The sequence below is a fragment of the Protopterus annectens genome, chromosome 3.part0 (assembly GCF_019279795.1).
Source record: "Protopterus annectens isolate FY-2018-M chromosome 3.part0, PAN1.0, whole genome shotgun sequence".
NCBI lineage: Eukaryota > Metazoa > Chordata > Ceratodontiformes > Protopteridae > Protopterus > Protopterus annectens.
This window is the reverse complement of record NC_056731.1, coordinates 547256087-547272032: the sequence shown is the minus strand read 5'-3', so window position 1 is coordinate 547272032 and position 15946 is coordinate 547256087. Positions and strand designations below refer to the sequence as shown.

Genomic DNA, 15946 nt, shown 5'->3' with positions numbered 1-15946 from the left:
TTCCAGATGGTCACGCTTCAGTCCCTTCTGCCCTACCCAGGGTTGGGAGGGTGGCCTAATGGTTAAGGTGTTTTCCTTACAAACACAAGGTGCAGGGTTTGAGTCTCACAAGAGATAATTGGCTAGGCTTACAATGGCCCGCAAGGGCAATTAGCTTAGTACTAATCTATGAATCTATGAAATTTATGAGAGTCTGGAACCCTGTAGTATCTGTCTGGCTTAAGAGGTGCAGGAGGTAAAGAGTCAGGGGACAGGCCGGACTCTGAAAATACATCATCTACAATGTCTAGAACAGGTGGGATAGCAAGAGGTCTGTGCTGAGGTAGTAGAAGAAAGTCTCTGAGCCTTTTCTTAGATTCTGAGTAATCTTGGCTCTCCCAGTGGAAATGCTCCCTCATGGTATGCAGGGATTCCCCAAAAGAATAATCATCAGGAGGAGAAGCTGAATGAATAAATTTTTCAGCATCAGAATCCTCATAGGGAGGAAATGAGTATTCCTGTTCTAAAGAGGAGTCAGAGGAAATGGAAACCTGGTCAGAAGAATCATATTCTGTGTCTTGCCTAGGCCTCTTATCAGGAGGGGGATGGGAACCCCTGATCAAAGTAATTAGGTCTTCGGCCATTTTAAGCATCTGTTTCTTAGGCATGGAAGCCTGTCAAGGAGAATGCTGTACTTGTTTCTTTGTCTTTAAAGCTGTTTTAGTCTTTGCCGTGGAAGCTGAGGTTGGCTTAACATATAACTGCATAGGTCTGAAAACACCCTCAGAAGCCGATGCCTGCTCAGCTGCTCCAGACCCATCTGAGGGATTAGTTTCCGAGTGTCCAATACCTTGAGTATCCAGAGGCCTAGCTGTCTCCATGTGGGAGTCAGAAGCGGCCTGTGGCTCTGAGGTAGCATGCGTCAGGGACTGCGAAAGCACCTCACTGAGAACCGGCGACTGGCCTAGTGGAGGCCTCGTTGTCGGTTTTGGACCTCGGATACCTGTCCTTTTCCTTGCGGTTTTTATAAACTCCGGTCGTCGGCTGTTCTGACGGCATTATATAATTAAACTTTTGGCCAAAGTAATGAAAAGCAAAATCGTACCGACGCTTAATAGTGCGTTGGTTAAATCTAGCACAAAACCGACAGCTAGCAACGTCGTGGTCAGGGCCTAGGCAAGGAATATAGTAAGAATGAAAATCCTTATGAGGTATTTGCTTCCCACAAGACATACAATTGTTAACTTTGACTGACTTCGATCTGGAGCAAGAAAAAAGTTTCCCCAATGGGGTACTTAGCTTTGTTGAAGACTTTGGATCTGAAATTCGATTTTGAAAATCTCAGGAGTAGACCGACCGGCACTTGCGAACTGCTTTTGCTTCGGGCACCGCGCGGCAAGAAAGACTAAGAAAATGGCATTGGCTGCATCTTTTATACCCCTGGTGCACTGACGTCAGGGAAGAGGCGACAGCAACCGACGCTGGACCAGGACTTTGGAATTCAGGCCAACTGCGGGTAGCCTGCCAGCAGGATAACTTAAGTGTAATGACTGCAACAGTGAAACACAATGAACATCTGCCCATTCCCACACTCTCATGGCTTCTCAACAAAGGCAGTAAGATCTGGTTCCGACCTGCTTGCTGCTATACCAGACTTCTGGTTCCGACCTGCTTGTTGCTATACCAGACTACTGCCATGTTGTTTGTCTGGATGGCAATAGTCCCTAGAGGAAGATTGGCATGAAGGGCCTGCAAAGCTAAAAGAACTGCCCTCATCTCCAGGACATTGATATACAAATTGGTCTCGGACGAGGACCAAGTGCCTTGGACTGTCCTTCCAGAGCAATGCCCCCCCACCCCCACCCAAGCTGGGAGGCATCTGTGGTCACTGTTGTCGCAGGGAATGACGGAAGAAAGGGACGTCCTTGGACAAGATCCGTAGAGAATCCACCAGATGAGTGACTCTCTGCAAGCTCGTGATATGCGTATCGGATGAGACAAAGGTAAGACCAGAAGGGACCACTGGACTGCTAACGTCCACTGGAGTACTGAAAAATATAAGACACGTAAAGTTTCAGACTGTTTACCCTCTCTGGGGTGAATCAGACTCTCATTTGAACAGTGTCTAGCCGAGCTCAAATGAAGTCTAATCTCTGAACTGGGACCAGTGAAGATTTGCTGAGGTTGACTGTGATACCCAGTCTGTTTGCAGGAAGAATGAAGTAATCCCTGGCATGACACAGTAGACGCCTGGTAGGGGCAACAAGGAGCCAATCGTCCAAGTAGGGGTAGACCTGGATTCCCTGAAGCCTCAGGTGTGCTGCTACCACCGCCATGACTTTCGTGAACACCCTGGGGGCTGTGGTGAGACCAAAGGGTAGAGACCTGAACTAATAATGATTGGCCCCCAGCCAGAAGCGAAAACACCTGCGGGAGCACCTGTTCATCCTGACATGATAGTAAATGTCCTGGAGGTCGCTCGAGCACATCCAATCTTCTGCCTGCAGGTAGGGCAGAAGGGACTGAAGCGTGACCATCTGGAATTTCTCCTTGGCTACTGACAGGTTCAGAACTGATAGAGCCAGAATGGGTCTAAGGTCCCCCGTTTTCTTTGGTACTAAAAAGTACCTGGAATAGATCCCCAATCAAGATTGATCTTGGGGGGGGGGCAGGTTGGATGACTTGTTTTCTTAGCAACTTTTTTTTATCTCCAGTGCTGCTTCCTCCCTCAGTGCGGGTGGAATATCTTGGAGGAGTCTTGGTTGGGGAGGTGGGGCCACGAATGGGATAGAATAACCTCTAGATATGATTTTTAACACCCAATCGTCTGTTGTAATGGACTCCCACTCTGTTGGAAGTAAAGAAAGATGGCCCCTGACTGCCTCCAGAGATGAGCAGTCGAGCAACCACTCAGGGCTGTTGTGCGGGTCTGTCCAAGAATTGTTCTCGAGACCCAAAGTTTTTCAGACCCCCTCTTCCTCTGGGCCACCGTCTGTCGTAACCCCCTCTGCCTCTGGGGAAAGAAGAGTCCTGGGTTTCCCAGGAGAACTAAGATTTCCGGAACCACATCTTCTTTGCCACTCACTGATTCCTTGAGAAAGATCTCTGAGGAGCGGAGAAGAGGATCCCGACAACAGACAGTGTCTTCCCATCCTTCTCACTCTGGACTAGAGTCTAACATACAGACTTCCCAAACAGGGAAGAGCCATCATAGGGGGCATTTGCAAAGGACACCTTGAAGGGTTCCAAAAATTGACAGAGCCGGAGCCCGGCGTGGCGCTTCATGGCAACACCGGACCCGGCCGCCCTGGCGGCTCCTTCCGTGGCATGGGAGAGGAGATGCATGGATGTATTCGCAACCTCTTTCAGAGTGGCCATGCGCACAGAGAACATTTTCTTGCCCTTTACTGATGTGGGCTCTGGGGGTGACTCAGCGACTTCCTTGACTAAGTCCCGCTGTAGTCGGATGACACGCGCCATGTAGTTCAGCGCCCTTATGTTAAAGATTACTGAAGTACAGACTCACTTCCCCAGACGATCCATCGTCCGTGACTCACAGTCAGGAGGATGGACTGTAGAACTCTCCTGCGTGAGCTCTTTCTTGGTGGCAGCTGCCACCCCCATAGCGTCTACTGGGGACCCTTTACCCCAGCTGGTTCTGCCTGGTGTGGGGGGGGGGGGCTAAGAATTTTGTCTCGCCTTTTCAGGATTGACTCCATGGTGTCTGGCTCCTTCCATGCTCTAGAGGTGATAAGGTCCACCAGTGGATCTGCAGGGGGGGACACCCAGGAGGTAGATGGGCCCGTGCCAAATGCCTCCAGGAACACTGACTTGTCATGGGGTGGTTTTGGGTGGACCACCCCCCTCTTTGGCGTAAGAGTTCCATGATGTCTCCAAAGGACACATCTTGGGGGGGGGGGGTGACCTGGGGGAACCTTCCCCTTCCTCCAAGTCAGTGTCATCAGTAAGGGACTCTGGAGAGGAGTCCAAGTGCCTCCTTTTACAGGTTTGTTTGCGAGGAAAGTCCACAGTCGGACTCTCTAAGGGGGACTCACAAACCTCTGGCTACTCCCTAGTGGGTGCTCCCTGAGGCAAAGCAAACATGGGCTGTCCCTGAGATGACAGGAAGGTCAGCACCATACCCAGAACCAAGGGAGCTGGGGTGGATTCCAAAGAGGAGATGGTCAGGGGTCTCAACCCACTCAAGAGAACCCTCTCCACCACGTCAAATGCCGAAGGAGAGCGTAAACCTTGGGGAACAAGTAATGGAGCTGCTCCCCTCGGATCCGATGGGGGAGCTGTAGCAGAGTCTACAGGAGCTGAGATACTTAGGAGGAGACTGCACTCTGACAAACTCAGAGCCAACAGAACCCCCTCAGATCTGACATTGAGGCTATGGCTCCGAGAGTTTGGATCCGATCCAGTCGGATCTGACAAGCTCAAGGCAATGGCCGGCATCAGGGTACAAGGTACCGTTGGTGCCAACTCCCTGACCCCGAGAACTCTTGGATCCACAGAGTCCAAAACAGAGGGGTCAGATCGGAGAAGGAGCTATGGGGGTGGAAAAGGGCTGCAACCTCCTCACTCTGGAGGGAGAGGGGACAGGCAAGACTCCCATCTGGATCTGGGTGCGGAAGAACTTCTGCATCATCCTGTCCATCTCTGACTCACTCAAGCTGTGGGTGGAATGGGAGGAAGAAGCCACCGACACCATCCAGGAGTGCCAGTGAGGGGGGGCTCTGGATAGTGGCCTACACATGTCTGCTCTGGGGAAAACCTGGGTGAATGGAGCCGAGGGGTACTGGGCCTAGGAGGTGTCCTGGATTTAGAGGGAGGCCCCGATGGAGCACAGCGGTCTGCGGACCACTTTCTAGGCCTGTCCTTATGTCTTTTTCCCCCCTCCAAAGGCCTCAAGCTGGGGGGCTAAATCCCAGAGGCCTGGGGAGGGGGACACACAGTAGCAGCCGCTACCGAAGAAGCAGCAGTAGCAGGGACCGCCGTCCCCATTGCAGGCAGGAGCCCTTTCATAACCAATTTAGCCCTCCTATATTTGAGGGCTCTTGGGTTAAAGCCCATGCAGAAAGAGCAGGCTTTATCCAAATGGGCCACTTCTAAGCATCCAACACATAGAGTGTGGCCATCGGCTGGAGAGAGCTTATGGCCACACACTGTGCATTTTCTAAAGACAAGCTTTGGGGTCTCAGCCATATCTAATAATAGCCATATCTAAAGAAGGCACCACACACACAACACCCACACACATGATAACTACAACTGTGGGAGAAGGCCAAGGGAGGGAAAACACAGGACAATAAAACTTTTTTTTTTTGACCGACAGATACGCGCAAGGGTTAGAGGAGGTAAAAACAGGGAATAGGGAACTTAACTAAGACTAAGTAGCACAAAAAGCACTTGTCTACAAGAAAAAATGCCAGGAGCTCAGCAACCACGATGCTTGGTTGTAAAGCGGCAAATGAGAAGGAAGGAAGGAGATGGAGGGGCATTATGGGTAGGGGAAGAGCTTGGAGCTCGGATCAGATGCTGGTGATGTGGCCGTCTCGGATCTGATCCGGATCCGAATACCCATAGGATAAAGATCAAATGAAGTAAACCACTTCAGATACTGAGGTTTGCTCTGACTGCTCGATCTAATCTATTTTTGAAACAGCTCTTCTTGAGAAGCCCTGTGCTCATCTCAACATTTGATTTTTATAATTTTATCAGTTCATCTGAACAACTAGATAAAGCTGCTTCTATTTTTTAAGGTCCTTCGAGTAGATATAATCATAACACCTCTGAGACCATTAGATTTAGCTTTTCCTCTAAATTACTGGAAGACATCTCCTATACCAGTGCTGAAATGTTAACTATTTTTTGTTGAGCAGCTGTAGAATTCTTCTCAGCCGGACTATTCTTTTCTATTTTTGTAGTGGACTTTCTCTCAGGTTCTCCGAATTTTTTCATTGGTGGTATCCAGGCAGTATCATTACTAGCTCATGATCAAATTTTACCCAAACTGTCAGTGTCTTTGGCCCTATTTTTTTTTTGTATTTTCTGTTTTCATAAAGGGAGAGCTCAAATCAACTTGTTGATCAGTTTACAGCCATCTTGGAAGTCCCTTGGGATACATTTTAGGGATGCCACTGCACATCACCAGGAATTTTCATAAGCCAACTGTCACACTGTCAGCACATGAAACCAAACCAGGCTTATTACAGACATGCCACCTTTCAGGACACATTACCACAGGAAGGACTGCGTAAGGCTAACAATTCGTCCCTTTCAAATATAAATGTGGTAATTTCTAGAGTGATGACAAAGGAGTAAAAGGCTGGTCTATAAATTAATCTTATAAACCTAACATTCCCACAAAGAAGAGATCACTCAGAATATAAATACTGTGGGAAGAAATAGCCAGGGAATTGTTATGGCTAGGCTTGCATATGCCTTAGGGCCGATAGCCTAGTACCAACCTATGAACTAAAATGAGGCAGTCTCATTATTTTGATTCATCTCAGAAACAAGGACTTGAAAGATTCCCAAGTATACTCTCGAAGGTGGGTATGTATATGTAGAGGATGTTGGATCCCACTACACATAAGGTTATGAAGGAATGGAATGTAGGTATAAGGTGTGAGCCACAACAGCCTTAACACTCAGAGTACTGCACACTGGTAGTGGTGTCTGGACACACAAGGCTTCCACAGAGGCCTAATATGGGCATTACATTAATTTCCTGAAAGGTTCACTCCTGCACTCTCAAGTTGAACACCATAAAAATGTTAAAGGCGTGGGCTATCACCATGGACTCCACTCTCAAGGAAGAATTCACATAAACCACCACCACTCTAAATGGCAAGCATTTGCTGACTCAACAGGATGCAAGGGAAGTAGAATACAAGCTTGAATTCATCCATGCAGCCCTTACTGGGGGACAAAAATCTGCAGGACATTGTAGAAGAAGGTCCACAGGCTCAAGTGCTGAAAGGATGGCAATGACACCCACATACATCCTTTGAAGATGGCTGTCAGCACTGCACTGCACTGCACTGCTCCTACACCTTCTTTTAATCAAACAATGAGAGGCAGAAGTTTGAGTCTTCATTAGCTGAGGAAAAGCTAGCAACATGTGAAGAAACAGCAAGCCATCTAATAGGCAGATTCTGACAAAAGGTTTTGGACAATACTTAGAATCTTAATACCATATGTTCCCTTGTCTGTTAATGACTTGGGATAAAGCAGTGAACTCTACTGATGTCTCTCAGATTGACCACTCTGAAAAGACAGCCTACTACATTCAAGCTCACCTCATGGTGAACATAAAACTGCAGCCACAGATTCTCTCACACACACACACACACACACACACACACACACACACACACACACACACACACACACACACGTTTGTGTGTGTAAAATCTTTGCAGAAATGCAGGTCATGAGCTTCTCACAGCTCCTCCTGAATGCTGATGGGTCTATAGAATGATGTTTTGGATAGTTTTTGACACGGTCCACCTCTCTCAGGCAAGACATTCAGTTCCAGTGTGGGTCCATACTTCAGTGTCTGTAGAAACACTGAAAATTTTTACATGCTTTAGACAACCAACCTGTGAACTTTCCAGTGACACTTTAGGCTTAAAATACGAGCAGCTGAAAAGAACTGCAGAGAATGTAGATTAAAAGTGGCCCCAAAGTTTTATGTTGTACCATGATATCTACTAGGACATGAATGCCACAAACACAGAAGCTAAAGAAATTTCAGGACTGTGACAAGCTGAGGTGGAGATATCTGAAGATGAGATGCAAATAAACTAACTGGCCTCAGCAGAGGGCTTCTGAAGTTAGATAAGGAGCTACTTTCTAAGACTGGTATAAAATAATAACGCATTAAAACAACTTACATGAGTTCATTGTTCCTGATGATTTTGACGGCCACCTCCTGGTTTGCCCTGGCTGCATCTCTGGCACGTACAACGTTACTGAAGACTCCTTGGCCAGTGTACCCATACACATTGTAACGTTTATCTAAAACCTCGCCAATGTTCACACCTGGTTTTAAAAAAGAAAAATAATGACTGATGCTCCAGAAACCTTCTCAATTCTGCTTATACATAAACTAGAAACTGGATGCAAATCTGAAAAAAAAAAATAATTTTCATATTTAAATTTCAATTCTGAAAACATTACATGATATTAACAAACCTTTATATAGTTTTATCACAAACTAGCATTATGAAAATATATGTTAACAAGAATAAGGACAAACAAATTTCAGCACAACTTACGATAATAGCCTTCTGCATCTGTCCAGTTATCTCTCAAGTTAGGATTCTCTTTGAAATCCTTCCCAATGCCTGCTGCCCTTAAACGAGCACTCTGAAATGCATAAAGATAAACATATTAAATATGCACCCAACACAATAACAACTGCATTCTCTAGACAGTTTTACATTTTGTGTACAACTGAATTTTTGTAGAATGTAATCACCTAGAAAAAGCTCCAAATAATACGGTGTAAAGGAAAGTTAAATTGTGTTATTTCTTCACAATATTCAACTCCTGTGATACATGTACTCAAACAATATTCGTGCCAGCTGTACTGGGAGTTAAGGATCTAGATGGCCAAAACTACATAATAATGCTGTCACCTGAACATGTTTTGGCAAACCAGGCTTGGAAAACATTCCATATCAGATGGATGGCTGCAAAAGAAATATCAAGTACCTAACAAATTGTTCTCTTTCCTAAAGCAAAGAAGTGTGTGTGTGTGTGTGTGTGTGTGTGAGAGGGGGGGGGGGATTGCTGACTTAATTACTGTAAGACTTGGGGAGAGCACTTACACTACATACTATTCTCTAAAATACAGCAATGTAATCTAAGCTTCTGCAACATGCAGAAACACTAGGAAATGAAAAACAGGTGACTCACAACTCACCACTAGACACAAACATACCACCTACTGCCATTGAAGCTAATAAGAACTAAGATGTCTCCATCTCTTCTTCCTCTCTTGTGAAGCAGTCTGTGACTTGATTTTTCACAAAGGCAACACAAGACTTGACCTGGGTATCCCCAATGCAGTAACCAAGTGGCTACCAGATGCCAGATAAAAAAACAAAACACACACATACACGCATATACAAAGAAAAAAATATGACAAACAGAAACAAGCAGTATGTTCTCTATGAACTGCAAAACATACTTAACATGGCATTACCTACAGATTTTGTAGAATTCAATATTGGGTAAACATTAACGTTGGTAGAATTTAGCAGTTTAGCTTTTTCTACACCAATAAAGCACCCTTAATAGTCTGCACAAACAAAGTACCCTTAATAGTCTTCTAACCCCAATACAACCCTCTCCCCTTGCAGCTCACAAATTAAAGGACTGGACAGTGCGGATATGCAATTTCTTAACTTCTCTGTAGCCAGCTTGGTGGATATGGGAATTATGAGACAATGTAGCAATTGTCTCACGTTTAGTGACAACCACTTCATCCTTAACGATTCAAACACAGTATGCAAGATGTGTAATTACACAATACATACAAGTCCACATTAGGTTATTGAAACCACACACACACACAGGGACACACACACGGACACACGCACGCACAAACACAGATTATCATAAGTTGAAGCACTTAAAAGCAATCTTCCTAAACAAAGATCAACTAGACTACCCACTGTCAAACGTATGCCTCCGCAAGCTCAAAGGAACTCAGAAAAAACAATAGACCACCACACATACTGTCACTTTCAGTGCAGCCCCAAACACTAAGCCACTAAGGCAAACAAACACACACTTCCCAGGACTCTCATCATAGGGGACTCCATTGTAAGGATACACTGATGCCTCTCTAATCAGGCTGAAAGAATAGCTGTGTAAATCTTACCATAACCATAGATGTCTTTCTCTTCCATGTTGCAGTATTCTGTACTCTTGGGTTTCCACCTCTTGCTACCCGAAAGTCCGGAGAGTATTTAAAAGCTTGCTGTCACTGCAAGGTGCGTAGGACGTCTGAAGTGGCTATAGGTAAGTGGGCCATAAAAGTGACGTCTGCATGCACCAGACCACAGAACTGAGCGCCCCAGTAGGACCTCAGTCCCAGGTCAAACTGTGCAAGTTCAATGCCATCCAAGAAGAGCCAAAAAATGAACAGGCGGGGAAGGAGGAAAGGAACGAATACTGCAACATAGAAGAGAAGGACATCTATGGTTATGGTAAGATTTTGCACAACTATTCTATGTCCTTCTATTCCCATGTGGCAGTATTCTGTACTATTGGGTGAGTCCTAAAACTCACTGTGAGGTAGAGGGTGGTGGCTGGGACGAATTCTCCAAAAATCCATGGAGGATTGCCCTGGCAAATCCAGCCCTAGATCTAGAAATGTGATCTAACTTATAATGCTTGGTGAATGTGTGGACAGATGTCCATGTAGCTTCCTCTAAAATGGTGGCAGTGTCTAATCCTTTCAAGAAGGCTTCTGAGGAAGCCATGGCCCTAGTGGAGTGTGCTTTAACCTTAGACCCCAAGGATTTCCCATGGTGTGCATAGCAGAAGGTAATTGCCCTTGAAATCCAGGCAGAAATTGCCTGTTTAGTTACAGTTTTTCCCAGAGCTCTGGGGTGGAAGCAGACAAAAAATTGGTCAGATTTTCTGACAGATTTAGTCTTGTCTAAGTAGAACCTGAGTTATCTGTGCACATCAAGGGAGTGCAAGACTCCCTCACTGTCAATCTGAGGGTGGACAAACAAGATGGGGAGGCGAACAGCTTAGTTTAAGGAAAGCTCATTGACCACCTTAGGCACGAAGGAAGGATTTGTCCTAAGGGTTACCCTTGTCTTTGTGGAAGATGAGGAAAGGGGGAATGACGAGAGTTTACAAATCAGACACTCTTCTGGCCGAAGTCAAAGCCACTACAGCACTGTTTTCCATATGCAGTGCATTTCAGAGAAGCCTTGGAGGCCGGTTCAAATGTGTGTGTGTGTGTGGGGGGGGGGGGGCGTGAGCTTCTCCAAGACACAATTCAGGTCCCGAGGGGGAGAATAGAATTCTTGGGGGTCGTGAGTTGCAGCATTTCCTTTAGGAACAACTTTGCAGACAATCTGGAAGGCAAAGGAGGTTCTACAGGCAGACAATCCGAAATTACAGCCAGGTGAGCCTTGATGGAGGACTACGCTAACCCTGTCTGCAGAAGTTCACACAGGTAGGACAGTACCAAAGGGAATTCCCCTGAAAGGGGTCCAACTGTCTTTGAAGATACCAAATGGAGAATCTTTTCCATTTAGATATACAAGATCTCCTAGTAGTATGTTTCCTGGCCTCCTGCAGGACTGTGAGCACGTCCTTATTGTATAAGTGTCTGTAAGGGATCAGAATTCTATCACCCACAGGGTGAGGTGTAGAAATTGCCAGCGTGGATGCATTAGCGATCCCTTGTCCTGTGCGACAAGGTCCACTCTGCGGGATAACTTGTGGTGATTGCCCTTGGCTAAATGCAGGAAGAGGGGGACCAATGCTGTCCTGGCCAAAAGGGGGTCATCAACACGATTTTTGGTCTGTCCTGCTGAATTTTCAGAAGGACTTTTTGAAGAAGTGGGAAGGGGAGGAATGCATAAAGAAGCATCCCCTCTTCCAGGAGATTGAAAAGGCATCTGGGGCCCTTGCCAGAGGACAGGGCAGCCTCATGCAAAAAGCTGGAAGTTGTCTGTTCATGGGGGAGGCAAACAAATCTATTTGAGGTACGCCTCATCTGTGGACTATGTCCAAGAACACATCCCTGTGGATCATCCCTTTGTGGGACTGTGATATGAACCTGCTTAAGGTGTCTACCTGAAAATTCTGTTCTGAAGGGATGTACACTTCTTGAAGTGTGACTCCCTGTTTTATGGCCAGCTCCCACACTAGAAGAGCTAGCCTGCATAGCAAATATGATTTTGTTCCCCCCTGCTTGTTGACATACCACAGCACTGTGGTGTTGTCTGTGAACAGTTTCTAAGGGCTTGTTTCAGTGAGGGCTGAAAGGCCTTCAGGGTCAAAAGTACTGCTCTCATCACTCTGACACTGACATGCTCCTGTTTGGAGGAATCCGGTCAAGTATCCTGGACCCTTAGTGAGCCCACAGTTGCTCCCCTCCTGAAGTCTGAGGCATCCGTGTACATTTCCTGCACTGGCAGTGGTACTTGCATGGGTAGGCCTGGGTTGTTGCTGACCTGAATCAGCCACCACTGAATCTCTTTCTTGAGTGGCAAGATAAGAAGGGGATCTTGAATTCCAGAAAATAAAGAGTACCGAGTCCATAGAGATCTCAAGTAGCATTGTAGCATCTGCATGTGAAGTCTTGCCAATAACAGCATGGGGGGAATGGTTGAGGTCTGTGGCCCAGGAGCCTGAGGTACTGCCTGTCAGTCAATTCTGTGGCCTGAAGGACAGCGAGCAGGTAATGCCTTAAATTTTCCACCTTTTGGGAAGGTAAGAAGGCCTTCATGATATACGTCCAGATTCTGCACCTCAAGAAGACAAGGTCTTGAGAGGGGGTCAGGTTGGACTTGGGGTAATTAATATTGAACCCCAGCACTTGCAGGAGGGAGACAGTGGTCTGAAGATGGAGTAGGATGGATTCTTTACAATCCGCCTGAATAAACAGGTTGTTTAAATAAAGGAAAATTTGAATCCCTTGGGTCCTGCAGAAGGCCACCACTGGTGCCAGGCACTTGGTGAATACCCTTGGTGCTGTAGAAAGACAGAAGGGCAAGGCCAAGAATTGATATTGTGAGGGGGCCATAGAGAATCACTGGTATCTCCTGAAACTGGGTCTGATGGGAATATGAATGTAGGCATCCTTAATGTCTAGGGTGGCCATGAACTCCTGAGACAAGATTACAGAGGAAAGTGTTTGCAAGGTCAGCATCTGAAAGGTAGGCACTTGCAGGAAGAGATTTAGGTGGGAGAGATCTAGGATTGGTCTTCCAGAGCCCATCTTTCCTTGGGGCTAGGAAGAGGCTGGAATAGAATTATTTTCCCTTTTCTGAAGGTGGGACAGGTTGAATAGTACTTTGTGCAATGAGGCTATCTAAAACTGGTTGCAAAAGAGATTAAGAGATTAACTGTTATTTAGGGGGCTGCGGAATATCTCTCCAAGATGGGGTACTGATCCAGGTCACAAAATAGTCTTTTTCTACTATGGATAGGACCCACTTGTCTGAAGTGATGTTTTTCCACACAGGGAAACAGTGAGAGAGCCTTAATGACAGGGGAATGGAACAGGAGGGAGTTTTCAAGAATGGTAGGAGTCTTGAAATCGAGGCTTCTGAGTGGAAATCTGTGCAGGCCTGGAGGGAAAAGCTTGCGTCCTGGCAGCTTTCCTGGGCCAAGAAGTAGGCGTGTGGGCGGAATGCTTCCTGATGAACTGAGTTTTGGAGGGGTAACTCCTATGGAATTTAGGGATAGGAGACACGAACAGGTGCTTAAGGTCATATAGATCCTTCCCTTTTTGCTGCAGAGTTTTGAATAAATCTGCTGCTTTAGTCCCAAAATAGAGCTGAGTTGTGTAAAGGTGCATCTAAAAGTTTGGCCCGGATGTCATCTGGAAGGGGTTGTAACTAACTCCAGGAGTATCTCCTAAGGACAGAAGCTGATACAGCTGACCTTGCTGAGGCTTCTGCATCACTGTAGCTGCACTTTAGAGTGCCTAGTGACCTGAGAGATTAGGGAAATAAGATTAGACAGCCGGGCTTTAGCAGGAGACTCTGGAATATCAGACAATTGTTTGTTGGCTTTTCCCAAAAGGGCTGGGGCATACTCGGACATATGGGTTTGATAATTTATTGCCCTGAAAGCTAAACTGTAGGATGTGTAAAAATTCTTCCCCAAGCATTCCATGGCCTTGCTACCTTTGTCAGTAGGTAGGAGGGAAGACGATGGAAGTAGTTTGGATGCCTTGTCCACTGAAACAAAGACAGTGCCAGGGTCAGAAGCAGGACACATAACCAAATATTTGGCCCCTTTTGGAACTTTGCAGAACCTCTCAGGCCTGCAAGGTGTCAGAGGCTGACAGTCTGGGTTGAGAGATGCTGAAGTGAATGCATGAAGAAAGGCTGGCAGTACTGGGGGTATAGCTGAAGGGGCAGGAGAGTCCATCTGAAGGAGTTCACAGTATCTTTTCTGGATTTCTGTCATCTCAGAAGAGTCCCATTTAAAATGTTCCTTCATTTTAGTAATGGTCTCCCCAAAGGTGAGATCCACAGCTGGGGATACTGCTTCAGCAGAGTCTTCCTCTGGGGAGGCACACCCAAGAGGGGAGGGCAATTGTGAGACACAGGAAAGTGAATCCTCAAAGTAAGACTCACAGGATTCTTCCAATTCCACCTGAGAGATGTCTATCACCTGGTGCCTAGGGCTCATCACAGGGCGAGCCACTGGGGAGGGTAAGGGAGCAGCAGGCCTTAAAGCCATGAAGGCATTGAATAACCTCTGTGAAAAGGCCTGACAATCAGGGCTGGCTTTCTGTAGAGGGAGAAGTATGCTTTTGCTTCTTCTTTTTCAGAGAAGGCTTAGCGGGCGTTACCAAACCCATATGTTCAAGTATGCCCTAGCCCTTTGGAAAAAGTCAACAAACAATTTGATATTCAGAGACTCCTGCCAAAGCTCAGCTGTCTAGTAGGAGTATTTCCAGCAGCTTCTGAATGAAGAAAATCCCACAGAAGTTGTACTGCCGCAGAAACAGCCTACAATGAGAGAAGAGGAGCCCACCCTAGAACTAAAAACAGCACTAAGGAAAATGAAGTCAGGGAAAGCAGCAGGCTCAGATGAGGTTACAGCAAACATGATAAAGATGCTGGGTGGTATAGGGGAGAAATGGCTCCTGAGGACACTCATAGCAGTGTGGAGAGAAAGGCGTATTTATTTATTATTTATTTATTAACATTTGTTGACCTGGAAAGTCCACTGGGTCAGAGACGTGGAGGCCTGGGGAGAAAATCTCCACAAGCATTACAAAAGAAGGACAACAATTAAAATACAATTAAAAATAGTACAGATATAACAGGGAGAAAAACATACTACAATTTACATTTCTTAGGCTTTGCATTAAACTGAACTTGAAAAATCCTTACAATAGCTTGTAATGTTACATCGTATTCCAGATGACTGGAGAATAAGCATACTTGTGCCAGTGTACGAGAAAAATGGGAATATCCACAGCTGTGGGCAGTACAGAGGCATCAAACTCCTATCACACTGCATGAAAGTTCTGGAAAGGGTGATTGGCAAACATATACGGAGAGTAGTAGAATGTAAGATGGGAGATGAGCAGTTTGGATTCCGATAAGGATGCAGCACAACTGACCCAATGTTTGCAGTGAGACAGTTACTTGAAAAGAAGCTAGAGATGAGGAGAGAGTCCAAATGGGCATTCCTAGACTTGGAGAAAGCAAATGACAAGGTCCCAGTTGATCTGGACAGTACTGCAGTGGTTTGAAGTTCCAGAAACATTGGCAGAATTAGTGCAGGCTATATACAAGAACCCAATGACTCAAGTACGAACAGTGTTCAACCTCACAGACGGGTTCCCAATGGGAATGGGTGTACACCATGGTTCAGCTCTGAATCCACTGCTGTTCATACTGGTGATGGACTGCATTAGCAAAAAACTGAAAAAGGAAAAAGTCCACAGAACACCAACAAAACAAAATAGCAGTGAGCTGAACTTCCAAACACTCTTCTAGTGTGCCAAACCAAAATCCAAACTTGGATAAATTTAAACCACTTTAATAACACACAAAAAAATAAAAATGTATTTATTTGCTATTTTCTTTCGTTGGTGCATTAGCAAAAAGGTTGGGGGGATAGATCAGCAATGTTGCTGTATGCAGACGATGTGGCATTACAGGCAGACTCTGAGCAAGAACTTCAGCAAAGTATAGGAGACTGGAATGCAAAACTGAAGGCACATGGGATG

The 15946-nt window shown here is 45.9% G+C and overlaps 1 protein-coding gene across 1 annotated transcript in view; it reads right to left on the bottom strand.

The window, feature by feature from the left end:
* PRPF4B (pre-mRNA processing factor 4B) overlaps window positions 1–15946 on the bottom strand; it is a 1467347-nt gene that overhangs the window by 506675 nt on the left and 944726 nt on the right. Inside the window, exons 7-8 of the mRNA XM_044065612.1 lie at window positions 8268–8358; window positions 7884–8031 (exon numbers count right to left, since the gene is read on the bottom strand). Coding sequence (XP_043921547.1) covers window positions 7884–8031; window positions 8268–8358 — 239 coding nt within the window. The remainder of the gene's footprint in view (window positions 1–7883; window positions 8032–8267; window positions 8359–15946) is intronic.